Source organism: Colius striatus, chromosome 14, assembly GCF_028858725.1.
Source record: "Colius striatus isolate bColStr4 chromosome 14, bColStr4.1.hap1, whole genome shotgun sequence".
Taxonomy (NCBI): domain Eukaryota; kingdom Metazoa; phylum Chordata; class Aves; order Coliiformes; family Coliidae; genus Colius; species Colius striatus.
The window spans coordinates 3,655,046-3,670,858 of NC_084772.1; the positions used below are offsets into that span (position 1 = coordinate 3,655,046).

The 15,813-nt window shown below is 57.5% G+C and overlaps 3 protein-coding genes across 5 annotated transcripts in view; 2 read left to right on the forward strand and 1 right to left on the reverse strand.

The window, feature by feature from the left end:
- The window catches only part of MBTPS1 (membrane bound transcription factor peptidase, site 1), a 28,837-nt gene extending 21,661 nt beyond the window's left edge, over positions 1–7,176 (forward strand). For 2 of the 3 annotated variants that reach the window (XM_062007213.1, XM_062007215.1), the window contains exons 19-23: positions 1,090–1,230; positions 4,073–4,204; positions 4,746–4,872; positions 5,320–5,450; positions 6,408–7,176. In XM_062007213.1, the coding sequence (XP_061863197.1) occupies positions 1,090–1,230; positions 4,073–4,204; positions 4,746–4,872; positions 5,320–5,450; positions 6,408–6,604 (728 nt within the window). In that variant the 3' untranslated portion in view covers positions 6,605–7,176. Of the gene's footprint in view, positions 1–1,089; positions 1,231–4,072; positions 4,205–4,745; positions 4,873–5,319; positions 5,451–5,998; positions 6,301–6,407 lie in introns of all 3 variants that reach the window. The other variant, XR_009819718.1, reaches the window with a different exon arrangement.
- A 2,435-nt stretch (positions 7,177–9,611) lies between these two features.
- Positions 9,612–13,734, forward strand: SLC38A8 (solute carrier family 38 member 8). The gene is made up of 10 exons (XM_062007664.1): positions 9,612–9,734; positions 10,210–10,408; positions 10,551–10,701; positions 10,827–10,931; positions 11,225–11,282; positions 11,559–11,673; positions 12,303–12,450; positions 12,536–12,735; positions 12,859–12,910; positions 13,638–13,734. Exons 1-10 carry the CDS (start codon positions 9,642–9,644, stop codon positions 13,732–13,734), a joined length of 1,218 nt encoding a protein of 405 aa, XP_061863648.1. The 5' UTR covers positions 9,612–9,641.
- A 779-nt stretch (positions 13,735–14,513) lies between these two features.
- The window catches only part of NECAB2 (N-terminal EF-hand calcium binding protein 2), a 78,094-nt gene continuing 76,794 nt past the window's right edge, over positions 14,514–15,813 (reverse strand). Inside the window, exons 11-13 of the mRNA XM_062007668.1 lie at positions 15,576–15,653; positions 15,106–15,197; positions 14,514–14,542 (exon numbers count right to left, since the gene is read on the reverse strand). Coding sequence (XP_061863652.1) covers positions 14,514–14,542; positions 15,106–15,197; positions 15,576–15,653 — 199 coding nt within the window. The remainder of the gene's footprint in view (positions 14,543–15,105; positions 15,198–15,575; positions 15,654–15,813) is intronic.

A 15,813-nucleotide genomic window follows, 5' to 3' on the forward strand; every position in this document is an offset into this window, starting at 1 on the left:
GCTGGGCTGGGCAGGGTGAGGGGAGGGCTGGGACTGCAGCAGCTTCAAGGGCTTCAACAACCAAAATGATTCAATGAAAATGACACCTGCTGGAGTCTGCTAAGGAGGAATTCTGGCATACAGAAGTCTGTGCTCTCAGTTTGGAGTCATTTATCCCCTGTACCTATCCTTTCTCTTTAGTTTTATCATAATGTCTTTCCATTTGTGAGGTGGTAATTCAGAACTGTAATGGCAACAGGCCATTTTGAAACAAAAAGAGCTTTTAGGACTTGCTCTGTAGGACCAAAGGACCAGAACTGTTCAGGTGTTATGTAGCCCATGGCAGGGCTGAAAACTGGTTCTGTCTGACAGGTCAAAGAGCACCTGGGGTGAGGAAGGGGTAAAATTTGCCAAAGGTTACAGGGGAGGAAGGTGGGTCCAAACCCACCTGGACCAGTTCCTGTGTGACCTGCTCTAGGTGGCCCTGCTCTGGCAGGGGAGTTGGACTGGGTGATCTTTCAAGGTCCCTTCCAGCCCTTGGGATTCTGTGCAAAGTCATATGAGTTTCTTTTTCCTTTGTTAGGTATCCTTACTAAGCAATGCTCCTCTTTGTTCCTGACTTGAAAGCTGAACAGACGAAGTGCAAGGGCAACTAGTAATTGCAGAGCTCCAGAGAGATGCAAGCCCAGCAGTCTTCAGAATGAGCTTCCCCTGAGGCTTCATTCACAAACTTTTCCTTCCTTTCTTTCTTTAAAATGAGCTTCCCCTGAGGCTTTATAAGAAACTTGTCCTTCCTCCCTCTCTCCGCCTCTCTCCCCCTCTCTCTTTCACTCTCTCTTCCTCTCTCTTCCTCTCTCTCCTCTCTTTTTGCAATGGAGAGGCAGATGGATTTCCTGGAGTCTCTCTTCTGTCAGTTCTATGGTTCATTTTCTTGTAGGAGTAGACATGGCAGCAAAGTCAGTTGGCAAAGAAGAGGCAGCTTCACAATCAGGGTCTTGGGGCAGCTTTATCGTAACATCGTGGGGGTTTTGAACACATTGTGCATAAATGTGTGACACCAAGCATGGCAGAGCTGCATTTCAAAGTTTGCTTATTTATACCTTGCTTTAGGTCTTGAAGTTTTAAAGCAAGAAACTGCTGTCATTGAAAATGTCCCTATTTTGGGGCTTTACCAAGTTCCTTCGGAAGGCGGCGGCAGAATTGTTTTGTACGGCGACTCCAATTGCTTGGACGACAGCCATCGACAGAAAGGTGGGTGAGCCCTGCCACACAGGAACAGTTCCTGCCTTCAGCTAGCAGCTGTCCTCTGGGCATCTTACAGCTCCCATCAGAAGCAGCTGTGTTCTGCAGACTCTCACTGTTCCTAGCTGGGGATTATTCTCTGCAGAGCTCTCCTGAAAACGCTGCAAGGTGCAGTTGCAATTAAGCAGCCGCCTCTGACAGATGGGAGCATTCCCCCCAGCCATAGGCCCCTTGCCTGTTTTTCCCACTCCACAAGCTTTGGGGGCTGGTTTGGGGCTGGGTTTTTTGGGGTGAGGTGTTTGTGTGGAGGAGGTTTTTTTGCTTCTGTGGGGTGTTTTTGTTTCCAGAAAGCACTGACAGTTACACTTGCTTGATCTAAAGTTGTGCATAGACTGTTGAGGTCATCCCTTCACTCCTTCCCCAGTTGTGCTCTCAGGATATTTATGTAGTACAATGGATTTTACCTCTTGAGTTTGCCTTGTTCCCTTTGCTGCCTTGGCCTCATTCCCTTTGCAGTGTTTCCCATGAGGGTCTGTGGTAATGCTCAACATTTCAGTTGTGCTTTACTATTTTCTTGTTACTTTGCTTTGACACAAACCAGCTGGTGTAAATATGCCAGAAAACAGAGATTTCTGTTTGGGTTTTCAGAACATTTGTGTGCAACTGTAGTAGCAGGCATGTGAGCTGTGTCTGCATTTGCCTCCTGGTCCTTAGAAAACCTTTCTTCTAGCACCTCATCAGACCTGACTTTTATAGTTTTTAAGAGATTGATTTGTTTTCTCACCAGATGTAAAGCACAACCCATGTCTTGAGAGGCAAAAGGTAATCCAACATGTGAAGCCTTTTTCTACATTTCTACTGAACATCCCACTCAGCCTAAATTCTCCTTTTCTGATGAAAAGTGTGTTGATCATTTTTTTAAGCTCTTGTCACCAGCATTTTTCAAACAGTGGGATGTGTAATCCATCCCTTGCCTGATTTATTAAGTTTAAGGGAACTTAGTGCCTAGAGGGCAATCTCCATCTGTAGCTCATTTCTTTCTCTCCCAAACATTTTCTTTCTCATTGCAAATTCTCTGATTTTTTTCTCTTATCTGTCCTTGAGTGGCTTCCAGGGAGTTGCCTCAGCACCCACATCTCGGTGCCTTAGGTGCTTGCTGTAGGTTGTAGCCTGAGAGAAGGTGTGTAGCTCTAAATTAAGCAATAGAAAACCACACTGTGTGACCTCCCTAATGCTGTTAAATTGAGTATGACCTGTGAAGCAAGAAAAAGTGGTTAAAAAAGGGCTCTAAAGAAATCCTTTAAAATTAGCTTTTAAGTTGTGACCCAGGAGCTGTGTCTCCTGCAGAGACATCGGTGGCTTTAACTGAGGTAAATTCCTAGCATTTGTGACTATAAATCCTTACAATCTGATTGACCTCTTGAAAAATCAAAGGTGAGGGTTTAAGGGACACCAGGATTATGAAGATTAATTCCTGTTCCCAGCCAGCTGGTCCTGGGGGGAGAAGTTCTGAGAAAAAAGTAGTTTGCTGTGTGGTAGAAACAGCTGATAAAGCATCGTCCTGCTCCTGCACAGGGAGGCTGGAGAGAAGTGTGATGTTGGCTGGCTGGGCTGCTGCTTCGTTAGAGGTAGCTCTGGGTGGAGGTGGTGGTAACTCAGGACAGAATCAAGATGAGGGTTCATGTGTGCCTTTGAAGTGCCAAGGGAAACCATGGTTGAGTACCTTGTGGCATCGCTTCCCAGCTCAGTCTATCCCACAGCTGCTGGAGGTATTTGTTTTTCCTGGAGCTGGGATGTAGCCAAAACCTTTCCCCTTTGTTTGTCTGTTTATTCTTTTAAGCAAATGAGTCCTAACTTCTGGCTGAAAACACTACCTTGCTCTTAATTCTCTTTGCCAAGGTGTTTATTTTGTCCTTTCAGAAAAATAGTTGGTTCTCCAAATAAGTGATACCAGAAGCTCTGAGCTTCCTGTGCTTGCACACCAAAAAAACCTCCCAATTCTTGCAGCAACTTGAACCTGGAACTCCCATATTTGAGACTTGTTGGTTTATGTCCTACTCCCCCAAAAAAGAGCCTGATTTGGTACAGAAGATATTTTAAGACTGAACAGATCCTCTTTGTGTGTGTGTTGAGGGGGGATGTGGGCTGTGTGTTGGAAGTTCCATCTTTCTGAAACTGGGCCTAAACTTCAGAAGGAGAAGAACGAAGCACAGAAGCTGATTGTACTTCTGAATGTTCAGCCTGGAGAAGGGGAGGCTGAGGGGAGACAGGAGCACTCCCTGACACTCCCTGACAGGAGGCTGCAGGGAGCTGGGGGTCGGGCTCTTCCCCTGCGTAGTGAGTGACAGAACAAGATGAAATGGCCTCAAGTTGCAGATTTAGGTTGGAGATTGAAGAATATTTTTAGATTGAAACACTTTTTCCCTGAGAGGGTTGTCAGCCCCTGTGCCAGGCTGCCCAGGGAGGTGATTGAGTCTCATCTCTGGAGGGATCCCAAAGCCATCACTCTCTGCAGCTTCCTGACAGGAGGCTGTGGGGAGGTGGGGGTTGGTCTCTGGTCCCAAGTAACCACTGACAGAACAAGAGGAAATGGGCTCAAGTTGTCCCAAGGGAGGTTGAGGTTGGAGCTGAGGCAGAACTGTTTCCCTGAGAGGGGTGTCAGCCCCTGTGCCAGGCTGCCCAGGGAGCTGGGGCAGTGCCCAGCCCTGGAGGGATCCCAGAGCCGTGGAGCTGAGGTGCTGAGGGCTGTGAGTTAGTGGCGGTCTGGGCAGGGTGAGGGCAGGGCTGGGACTGCAGCAGCTGCAAGGGCTTTTCCAACCAAACTGACTGTGTGATTCTCTGAAATCCCCAGATTGCTTTTGGCTCCTGGATTCCCTCCTGCAGTACACGTCGTACGGGGTGACGCCGCCGAGCCTCAGCCACTCGGAGCACAGGCAGCGCCCGCCGTCGGGAGCGGGACACGCTCTCCCCGAGAGGATGGAAGGTGAGAGCCTTGTGAGCAAGCAGAGCCCACAGCTTGAGGGAGTGTCAGGGTGGAGTTTAAAAGAAGAGCCGTGCAGACCCCTGGAGGTACACACCAGTGTGGTTCGTTTGGTGTGAGCTCTGCATTGCTCTGTTGGATTGCTTTGGTGTGAGCTCTGTGTTTTTCTCTTGGGTTACTGGAGGAGGGCATTTGCTGCAGGGATTTGTCACAGCACAGTTGTGGTTCAACTAAAGAACACGTTCTGTTCCTAGAGCAGGAATTCCCAGACCTCTAGTTCTGCCAGGTAGAGTTCTAGTTAAGAGCTACAGGGTGTGTGTGAAGCCTGTAGTCTTGTCTTACATGCTGCCAGCAAAACCTGCCATGGTAGGTGCACAGTCCTGCTGGTTTGTAAGGTGCCCTTTGGTTGATTCTAACTGAGATTTAGTCCTTACTGTGAGGAGCTCCTGGGTTTCCAGCAGTTCATTAGCCTGAGGCAAGTGTCATTAACTCTTACCCTAACAGTCTTTTGGTAACCCCTGTCTGCATCTGCTGTGGGTTGCAGGTAACCATTTGCATCGATACTCAAAGGTGCTCGAGGCTCACTTGGGAGACCCTAAACCCAGGTCCCTTCCTGCCTGTCCTCACCTGTCCTGGGCCAAACCACAGCCTTTGAATGAAACTGCCCCCAGGTTAGTACATGTCTCTCTTCTGGTTCTACAAGAGGTCTTGCTGTTAAGTTCAGATGAAAACTGACTTGTTCCATGCTTTTGAAAGGGACAGCAAAAATGCCTTTCCTAGAGAAAAACCAGATTCCAAAGAAGAAATAATGATTGATGCCTCTTCAGTGAATGATTCTGACTCCCTTTATAGCTACACCATGAAATGAGAGGGGTTTAAAGACAGCTTCACAGTGCTGTGCTTGAGTGATCCCAGCTTAGAGCAACCAGTCTTGCTGAAATCCACCGTTGCTGGCTGCCTGTGGAACAGCTTTGGAACGTAAAGAATGGGTCGGGTTATGGTTTGGTTCCAAACTAGTGAGCTTAGGGAGCTGTAGGTTCCAACTGCCACTTTCCCTGGATGTTTCTATACTTGCATTACTGAAGTCAGTAGGCAGACACCTCTGTCTTTTCTTCTAGCAACCTTTGGAAACATCAAAAGCTACTGTCCATTGACCTTGATAAAGTGGCTCTGCCCAGTTTTCGACAGAACCGACCCCAAGTGAGACCCCTGTCCCCTGGAGAAAGTGGAGCGTGGGACATTCCTGGAGGTAAACAGTGAGAAGTTGGAAAGCTGCTGGTTTTGCTTTGCTTTTTGTATAAGCTTTGAAAAGTAAACCCCAAACACTGCAGCCAGGAGAGGGGCCACATGTTTCTTTGCATGCAAATAATAGGTGTTTGTGTTTGTAAAGGCTGGCTGGTGAAGCCCTGAGAGAAGTGCTTTTGCATATAGGTAGTTTATTGGGAAGAAAGCCTGGGTGACACACCCAGAGGAAGATGTGAGTGGGTGCTTCTGCAGTGTTTGAGGCTTGTTTTGGTGCTCTTCAGACAGCAGCAGCCGCTGTCCTTGGGAGCTGGGGCTGGACACCTCCTGCTCATTAAAATTCCTTGTGTGCTGTGCAGTGCAGAGAAATCCAGGAGAGTTTCTCTGAGCAGTGCCTTGGGCAAGGTGCTGAACTACCAAAGGCTGTAGAGCACTTGAAATGGCTTTGAGCTGGATGGTCAGCTGCTGTCCTGTGGGAGCTGAGCACCACAGGCCGGCCTGGAGGTCGTTTGAAGGCCTCCAGATCTGAAAGCCTCACACGTGCTCTTTTCCCAGCCTGAGCTGCTGGAGCAGAAGATGCTGTAAAAACAAAAGAGTTTGAGCCTGCAGCTCTGGAGCAAGCACAAAGCCACTTTCTTCCTGGCATCAGGATTTGGTGTAACTCAGCAATTGCTGAGTGGTGAAACGACAGTCAAGCGTTTGCAGCTTCTGACGCAGAACAGAGTGCTGTTGCAGAGGAAGGCTGAGTTATGTGCCCAAGTAGGTCAAGGAGGAAATGCAGGTGCTTTTCTGTAACCTTGGCATCCTGTTTTGTTTCCACTCATCAGTCTGCAGTTGTTAATCTTCCTGTCTGAGAGGTAAAGTGATGAATTGCTGGCTTGTCTTTGAACACAAGTTGCAGTGCCGGCCGGCAGCATTAACACAGCTCGTGCCGTGTCACTTCCAAACCTCTCTCCCTCTTCAGGTATAATGCCTGGGCGCTACAACCAGGACGTAGGACAGACCATCCCAGTCTTTGCTTTCCTTGGTGCCATGGTGGTTCTGGCCTTCTTTGTGGTACAGATCAACAAAGCCAAGAGCAGGCCAAAGAGACGGAAACCGCGTGTGAAGCGGCCGCAGCTCATGCAGCAGGTTCACCCCCCGAAGACTCCTTCTGTGTGAGAGCTCTGGCTGCCCAAAGAGCACCTCCCTGCCTCTCCCAGCCAGTGCAGCACGAGGGATTCACACCTCACATCATCTCATAGTCTTTGGTTTCTGGAGAGAAGGGCCTCAGTGGATCATCCCTGCAGAAAACTGCAGCTTGAAGCAGCCGAAGCCACCAAAGACTTGAACGCTGTCGAAGCGGCTGCTCAGTCACTACATATCCCAGGAGGGGAGGAAAAGGACCTTTCGGGTTTTTTAAGCTGACCAAACTAAAATTTATTTGTTTAGAGGCTATTTTCTATATTTATTGTGGGGGAGGGCGGGGGGAAAAGTCACTTTAAGGACCTCTGCTAAGGAAAAACAGGCGCATTTGTGTGGAGGGAGCGCGGTTTTCTAGAAGGGCGTCAGCGGTCACGGAGGGAGGGAGGGAGGGAAGGGGGCTGAGAGAGGCCAGGGCAGATCAGTGAGACATACCCCTGCAGTTTATTTTTATAAAGCCAACTACCATGATGTTTTGTAATTCTTGGCCATGATTTCACCGTTGTTGGTGAAGCAGATTTTCAATAAATATGTTATCTGTATGAAGCAGTGCCGGGCTGCTGGACGGCTCTTCCTTCTGCTGCCAGCCAGAGCGAGCTGCTGCCTGGAGAAAATCCTCACGTCTCGCTTCTTCCCTCCCCCATCTTCATCCTGGACACAGCACCCCAAGCTGCAGAACAGACCTCCCTGTGGGGCACTGACTGGGCAGGAGTGCAGAGGGTTGGACAGAAGCAGCTCCTGAGGAGAGGGCGACCCAGGGGCAGCTCGGCAGTGGGCTGTGTAAGGAGCTGTCATGGAAGGGAGAGTTTGGAGCAGTTTGGGGTCACAAAGCCTCAACTCATTTGGTTTGTCCTGGTCATTGAATCAGAATGGAGTGGGTTGGACCCTGCAGAGCTGCCCCAGCCCCTGCTAGAGCAGGTTCCCCTGGCTCAGGGGGCACAGGAACATGTCCAAGTGGGGTTGGAAGCCTCCTGAGCAGGAGCCTCCACACCCTCCCTGGGCAGCCTGGGCCAGGGCTCCCTCACCTCAGCACCAAAGGACTTGCTCCTCCTGGGCCAGGGGAACTGTTTGTGTTCCAGCCTGTGCCCCTTACCCCTTGTCCTGTCCCTGGGCACCACAGAAAACAGTGTTGCCCCATTCTCCTGGCACCCAACCCTTAGGGCTCTCTCAGCAATGATGAAGTCCTCCTGAGCTCAGCCTTCTCCCTGCAGCCTTTCCTCCTTATACACATGTTCCATCCCCTCAGCATCTTGGTGGCCCTGCACTGGCCTCTCTCGAGCAGTTCCCTGTCCCTCTGGAGCTGGGGAGCCCTGAACTGGACACAGGACTCCAGGTGAGGCCTCGGGAAGGCAGAGTAGAGGAGATGCAGAACCTCCCTGCACCTGCTGCCCACACTCTTTTGGATACACTCTGGAATGCCATTGGCCTTCCTCATCCCAGTAATATCTCTGCTCCTCCACGTCCCAACACACCCCTGTGCTGACAGGGAAGGGATTTTGCCCATCTCACCTGTGGCATTGGGGTTTCTTGTGGGGTCAATGAGCAGCAGCTCTGCAAGAGCTGCCAGTAAAGGTGTAAAGTCTCGAGGCCCAGACCTCGGAAAGGACTGAAGTGTAATTGCAGTCACTGTTCTCATTTGTCCACAATGGAGCCTGTCTGTCTGCACCTTTGTACCTTGGTCTTAAGAAGAGTAATGTGGGAAATACCTTAGCAGCCTCTTTTTCCATCATAAGGAAGGGAGGAGGGCTCGTGCCAAGAGGGACACAGCAGTGGGTAAAGCTGCCAACCCACAGCAACCCTCGGGTTATGGCTCAGAGCCTCTGGAGCAGCCAAATAAATGGGGGAGGGGGAGGTATGAGGGAGCTCAGAGGTCCTGAACATGAAGGGGGTGGGGGAGGCTGTGCCCTGGTAGGGGGAAAAAAGCCTGAAAAGCTTTGGTGTGGGTGCTAATGAGGCTCCCTCCTCCTCCCCCCGCACTAATGAGTGATTACAGCTCCACCACAGCCTCCCAGCCCGAGTGGAGCTGCAGCAAAGCCCCAGTCCGAATTAAAAGGTATTTTACAGCCCAGTGGCTAATTTCTAAGTCATAAAGGCCAATTATTTCCGAAGCCTTTGGTGTGCAGCTAATGAAGCTCTGGAAGGACCCTTCTAAGGGCTCTAAGCCCCGTAGGTGGCAGAGATGTAATGGAGGTGGCAGGCACAATTAGCCATCCATAATTCCTCCCAGCAGCTGATTAAAGTCTCTTTATCCTTCTTACTGAGATCAGAAGGGCACATATTTGGGAAATCAAAAATGCATTAGGGGCTGTCAGGAGGGGACCCGTGTGCTGGGCCCCAGGGAGAGGCCGGTGTCCCCCACACAGGGGATGGGGTCCCTGCTCACCGTGGGGTGCAGCATGTCCCAGCAGCACCAGTCACCCCATCCTCGTACCCCGCAGCACCCCATTTCCTTACGTGGAGCTGGGGATGGGATGGGGTGGGCCCCTGCCAAGGGCTCCCGAGGGCAGGGGTGGGCTTTTACTGGTGGAGCGGTGAAGCACCCACCAGCCTCACTGTGACGGGCTCTTGCTGCAGCTGCCTCCCCTCCCCAAAACCCCCCAGGGCGGGGGAACGGGGAGCTCCCCGGCTGCCCATGCTGGGGCGGGACCCGCAGCCGCCCGCCGCCCAGGGGCCTGGGGCAGGACGGCGCTTCCCTCGGTGGGCGGAACGTGTGTGTTTGTGTCCCACGACCAGCTCCCAGCCCATCCTCCGGTGCCCCCCGCTCCTCCCCAGCCGGGGCGGGAGGGCCCAGGGAGCCCCCTCGGTGTCCCGCCCCGCGGGGGTGGCAGCGTGCGGGGGCTGCGGGGAGGGGAAGGGGCTGTGGGGAGGGAGGGGAGGGGGCTGTGGGGAGGGAGGGGAGGGGGCGGCCGTCCCGCCGCAGAGCCCCGGCATGGAGCGGGCGGCCGGCGAGGCCCGGGCGCTGCTGCCGGCGGGGGGAGGCAGCGCCGGGCTCTCCTCCGCCGGGGCCGTCTTCATCATGCTGAAGTCGGCGCTGGGTGCGGGGCTGCTGAGCTTCCCCTGGGCCTTCGGCAGGGCCGGCGGGGCTGCCCCTGCCCTCCTGGTGGAGCTGGTAAGGACGGGGAAGCGGGGATGGGGAGGGGGCACGATGCGGGGGGGCTGCGGGCAGGGGTGTCCCGAAGGGAGCCGAGAAACATGCTGTACCGGCAGAGGTGAAAGGGGTTGGGGGTGTTTGCTCTGCCATGGGGTCTGGGGGGGCTGCCGGGACCCTGCACAGCAACCCTGTCCTGGGCCGAGAGACGACAACGAGGGCAGAGAGGCAAAGGCCACTGGCACCTAGAGCTGCTCTTAGCTTCTGAAGCCATGCTCTTAGCCGGCTTTTTAGCTCAACCTGACAGAAAAGTTGCTGTCTGGTTCCCTACACGCCCCAAAGCCCCCAGTCTAAGCCCAAAGCATCAGGTCGGGCGGTTTCTCCGCGGTTTGCTCACCTCAGCGGAGCCACGAGGCGCCTCGGCTGGCAGCCCGAGCCCGGCCCGCGGGGACGCCCGAGGTGCCGCGCTGCTCCCGGCCGCGTCGTGCCCCCGCAGGGCTCGCTGGTGTTCCTGGTGAGCGGGCTGGCCGTGCTGGGCTACGCCGCGGCCCTCAGCGCCCAGCCCACCTACCAGGGCGTCGTCCGGGCGCTGTGTGGGCCGGCGCTGGGCAAGCTCTGCGAGGTCTGCTTCCTCCTCAACCTCTTCATGATCTCCGTGGCCCTGCTCAGGGTGGTGGGGGACCAGCTGGAGAAACGTGAGTTGTTTTCCCCGCCTCTCCCCACACACCTGCGGCTCGCTGGGGGCCGCGGCTGCGGGCAGCGCCGGCTGGGCTGCGTTAGCCCTGGTGTTTCTGCGGGGCCGGTGGGGCCTGCCACGCTCCTGTTCCCCCCACACAGTGTGTGACTCCCTGTATGCCAACGGGACGCTGAGCCTGGCCCCCCCGCGGCCCTGGTACGCAGAGCAGCGCTTCACCCTCCCGGCACTCTGCGGCCTCGTCATCTTCCCCCTCTCCGTCCCCAGGGAGATCGGCTTCCAGAAGTACTCCAGGTGTGGCTGTGGCCCACCCCTGGGCACCCCGGGCTCCCCCTGGGTCCCTGTGGGGCCACGGGATCCCCCCTCCCTGCCTTCAGCTGCGGGGAGCCTGTGCGCTGACGCTCTCTCATGTCCGGCAGCATCTTGGGCACGCTGGCCGCCTGCTACCTCACGCTGGTCATCATCCTGAAATACCACTTGCAGGGAGAGAGGCTGGGCTTGCCCGAGCCCCCCCAGCCTGCCAGGTAGGTGGGGGTCAGCCCAGTGTTCCCCCCACCCTGTCCTCCCTGTCATTAGCAGTGGCTGGAGGCAGTGCAGACGGTGGGGGTGCGAGCTGGGGCCAGAACTGGCAGGGCAGTGGGTGGGTGGCAGCCCCCAGCCCCAGCTTTCACCCCAGAAATCCCCCCTTCTCCCTAAATCAGCGTGTGGGAGCTTCCTGTGGTGGCATCCAGGCTTCACAGCTTATGTCACCAAGGTCCCCACTGTCTCCCAGGGCTTCATGTCCTTTGCTCTCTTTTCGCTCCCCACCATGCCACAGGGCCTCCTCCTGGGCCTCCATCTTCAGCGTCATCCCCACTATCTGCTTTGGCTTCCAGGTGGGTCACTCAGGCCCCACTGTTCCCAGCTGCTGGGGTGGTGCTGGCAGCCTCCCACAGCATCCCAGAGCACAGGGACACCACCTCTCATGGGGGAGGTCGGGGACTGCAGGGAAGGGGACCCCTGGCTGTCACCAGAGGTGTCTGGGAGGCAAGACACAAGCCTCTGGGGATGGGAGAGAGCAGGACAGGGCAGCCACGGGTGGGAGGGAAGGCGGTGGTGGTGGAGGCTGTTCCTGCACGGGGTCCTAGCACTGTCCCCCCTGTGCCTTGCAGTGCCACGAGGCCTGTGTCACCATCTACAGCAGCATGCGCAACCAGAGCTTCTCCCACTGGCTCGCTGTCTCCGTGCTCTCCATGCTCATCTGCCTACTCATCTACTCCCTCACCGGTAACCCCAGCACCACAGCTCTTCACCCCAGGGGTTCCCCTGTCCTTGGGGCTCCTCTGCCCTCCTTAGCACTTGTTCAGTCTCCTCTGTCCTCCATCCTCCTTGAGGCTCCCCCTTCCTCACTGGGGCTCCTTCATCCTCCCCAGAGTTCCTCCATCCTTTTCCTCAGGGCACCTCCATCCTCCCCCAGAGCTCCTTCACCCTCCCCAGAGCTCCTCCATTTCCCTGGGGCTCCTCCATCCTTGAGGCTCCTCCATCCTTGGGGCTCCTTCATCCTCCCCAGGGCTCCTTTGTCCTTCTCAAGTCTCCTCCACCCTCCTTGGGGCTCCCTGCTCCTCCCTGGGGTTCCCCCCTCTTCCTCAGGGCTTCTCCATCCTCCTCAGGGCTCCTCCCTCCTCCCTGGGGCAACTCTGACCTTCCCAGGGCTCCCCCATCCTCCCTGGGGTCCTCCCCTCCTCCTCAGGCCTCCTCCATCCTCCTTTGGGCTCCCATGTCCTCGCCAGGGCGACTTCGTCCTCCTCAGGGTTCCTCCATCCTCCCCGGGGCTTTTCCATCCTCCTCAGGGCTCCTGGGTCCTCCCCGGGGCTCCCGAGGCCGTGCTGGCGCTGCCCTCCCCGCTCCCCTGGCAGGGCTCTACGGTTACCTGACGTTCGGCGAGGCCGTGGCCCCGGACGTGCTGATGTCGTACCCGGGGAGCGACCCGCTGGTCATCGTCGCCCGCCTGCTCTTCGGCGTCTCCATCGTCACCATCTACCCCATCGTGGTGCTGCTGGGCCGGTGAGGGGGCGGCGGGGAGCCCGGGGTGCCCCCTGGAGTCGCTGTGGGTGCCTCCCAACCACCCCCCCCGTGCTCCCCTCGCCAGGTCGGTGGTGCGGGACGTGTGGGTGACCCCCAAGGCCGGGCCCGGGGAGGTGGCCGCGGCGCGGGAGCGGCGGAACCGCGTGGCACTGACGGTGGCCTGGATGGCCGCCACGCTCGCCATCGCCCTCCTCGTCCCCGACATCGGCAAGGTCATCGAGCTCATCGGCGGCATCAGCGCCTTCTTCATCTTCATCTTCCCAGGCAAGGGAGCGAGGGGGAGAGGCAGGGGGTCAGCGGTGCCAAGGGCATGGCCGTGCTGGGGCAGGGCAGCCCCTCCTGGCCCCGGTGAGGGGCAGCGGGGCTGAGCCTCTGCGTTGGTGACAGGGCTGTGCCTGGTGTGCATGACCGGCACCCGCAGCCTGGGGCCTCACAAAAGGTGAGTGTCTGCGCAGCGACGGGCAGGGGCAGCGCCCCGTGGCCACCCTGGGAGCCCCACGGGAGGGAGATTTAGGGCACCTGTGGGCACTGAGAGTGGGAGCACTGGCTGTGGGACGTGGGGTCTGTGGAGGGGCTGAAGGGTGGGCATGGAGGGATGTGTTCCAACAGCGGGGATGTGCCTATGGGGGAGGTGCCTGGGTATCGGGGCTGTGCCTCTGTCAGGCAGGCAGCAGGGATGAGCCTGGGTGTGAGGGATGTGCCTGGGTGTCAGGGATGAGCCTGGGTGTGAGGGATGTGCCTGGGTGTCAGGGATGAGCCTGGGTGTCAGGGATGAGCCTGGGTGTGAGGGATGTGCCTGGGTGTCAGGGATGTGCCTGAGCAGCAGGGATGAGCCCAGGGACTGGGGAGCTGTGCAGACATTGGGGATGTGCCAGGGTGTGCTCGGGCAGTGGGACTGTGCTGGGTATCAGGAGGGTTGCCCAGGTACCAGGCACTGGAGAGGTGCCCAGGCACTTACCAGACCTACCAGGGAAAGGCAGTTGTGGGGTTTGGAGGCACTGGGGTACCCGGTTTGGTCTGGGGGTCTGGGGGGCATGGTGTGCCAAGGTGGGCAGCTGTAGGGTGTTCAGCCCATGTCAGGGCACTGGGCATGGGGCTGCTGAGTTTTGGGGTCAGTGTGTGCCCAAGTGTGTCCGTTCCCACCCGCCCCACTCGTGTCCCCGCAGGGCTGTGCTCGTGGCTTGGGGGGTCCTGTCGGTGCTCGGCGGGGCCTTCGTCTGCGGGCAGAGCGCTGCCCTGGCCGTGCTGGGGCTGCTGCGCTGAGGGACCTGCACCCCCAAGCCCTGCCCACCCCCCTCCTGCACCCCCAAGCCCTGCCCACCCCCTCCTGCCCCCCCCGGGCCCTGAACAGCCACCCCGGACACGGACGGATCCCGTCACGGTTTTATTGGGCGTCCCCGTTGTACAGCGGCTAATAAAGATGGGACAGGGTATGGTGAGGGCCCTGTGCCACACACCCCAGGGGCATGGCGGGGGAGGACTGCACACACACACATACATAGACCCCAGGGAGGGCAGGGGGGCTGCACAGCTTTCCTTTTCCAAAGGCAACCCCTCGGGATCACCCACACCCCATGGGACTGAGAGGTACCCTGGGAGCAGGGCTAACCCCCCAGCCCACCACCCTGACTCCCACGCCCTCCAGGGACGTGGGCCCCCATCCCACACAGACTGCACCAGGCACAGCCTCACCCCTGCAGCCCCTGCTCTGGCTGGCCCTGGGGACTAGCAGGGACCCTCAGCTTCCCCCCTGGGGGGCTCCAGCCTCCCACCCCGGCACCCTGCCCCCTCCCCATCAGCTGCCTCCCCAAACCCTCCCTGGCAGACCCGGCGAGCCTCCCTCTGTCCCACACACCCCACTCCAGGGAGAGGTGACCCAGGGGATGGAGCAGCTGAGGGGGATGACCTTATGGGGTGCTGGGGACACAGACAGGGGTGCAGACAGGTCACACTGACACCTCCCCCTCCCCCCACAGCCACGCAGGGGGTCACGAGCACCCCGCAGCAGGGACGGGTGCTGGGGGGGCTCCTGGCCCCAGCGCTCACTCTCGGCTCAGGGTGCACCAGGCAGCTGCAGGGATCATGGAAACACAGAATGGTGGGGGTGGGAAGGGCCCTGCAGAGCTCATCCAGCCCCAGCCCCTGCTCAAGCAGCTTCCCCTGGCTCAGGGGGCACAGCAACGTGTCCAGCTGGGGTTGGAAACCTCCTGAGAAGGAGCCTCCATACCCTCCCTGGGCAGCCTGGGCCAGGGCTCCCTCACCTCAGCACCAAAGGAGTTTCTCGTGTTTAAGGGGAACTGTTTGTGTTCCAGCCTGTGCCCATTCCCCCTTGTGCTGTCCCTGGGCACTACAGAGCAAAGCCCATCCCCATCCTCCTGACACCCACCCTTGAGGCATTTCTCAGCATTGCTGAGGTGCCCCTGAGCTCAGGCTTCTCTTCCCCAGGCTGAGCAGCCCCAGGGCTGCAGCCTTTCCTCCTCACATGGGCGTTCCAGGGATCCACCTGAGTCACCCCTGCACAGCCCCACATCACCCCAGCCCCCTATCCCACACCATGCATCCCACATGCCACCCCAGGGGCCAGCCCAGCCTGGGGTCCCTGTCCCCCACCCCAGGCAGTTGCCACCCTTCTACCTGGCACGGCCACGCTGGAGATGGCCTCGGGCTGGCTCAGCGTGTCCACCTTGACGTGCTGGAAGCTCTTGCAGGTGGGACTCTGCAGGTGCCTGTGCCCAGGTGAAGAGAGTGAGTGACAGCCTGAGTCCCTTCCCAAAATCACCCTCTCAGCCCCCCTCAACCCCTCTGGCTCTGGCAGGGGCTGGGTGCCAGCCATCCTGCCCACCCTCTCCTTGGCCAAAGCGCCCTGCCACGGTTCAGGATAGTGAGATCTCTCACCCACCATGTCCAAAGGCATCCCCAGGTGAGAGGTGCACAGGGGCCTCCCCAGCCCCCCATACCCCTTACAGCAATGCCCTCAGGACAGCCAGCCCGCTCCTCACCTTTGCCATCAGCCAGGGGTCAGAGCTTGGGGCTCAGCAGCTCTGGCACCTCTCCATGCCTCAGCACTCCACCCAAAAATGAGCTTTTTGGGCGCCTTTTCCTACCTTTTCCAGTCCTCTTCAGTTTCCCAGAACTCATAGACGATGAAGGTGACCCCGTCAGGCAGCTTCACCGCGGTGACACTGGTGGGAGCAGGGAGAGGGGTGAGCCCTGAACCACGAGGTATCCCTCCCCCTTGGCCTCTGTGGGTACAGGCAGGCTGTAGGGTGGGTCACCAAGGGCTGACTCCCAACCCCAGCAGCCCAGATGGGGGAACTCCCCCCTCCCCAGACTTCCCAGGCC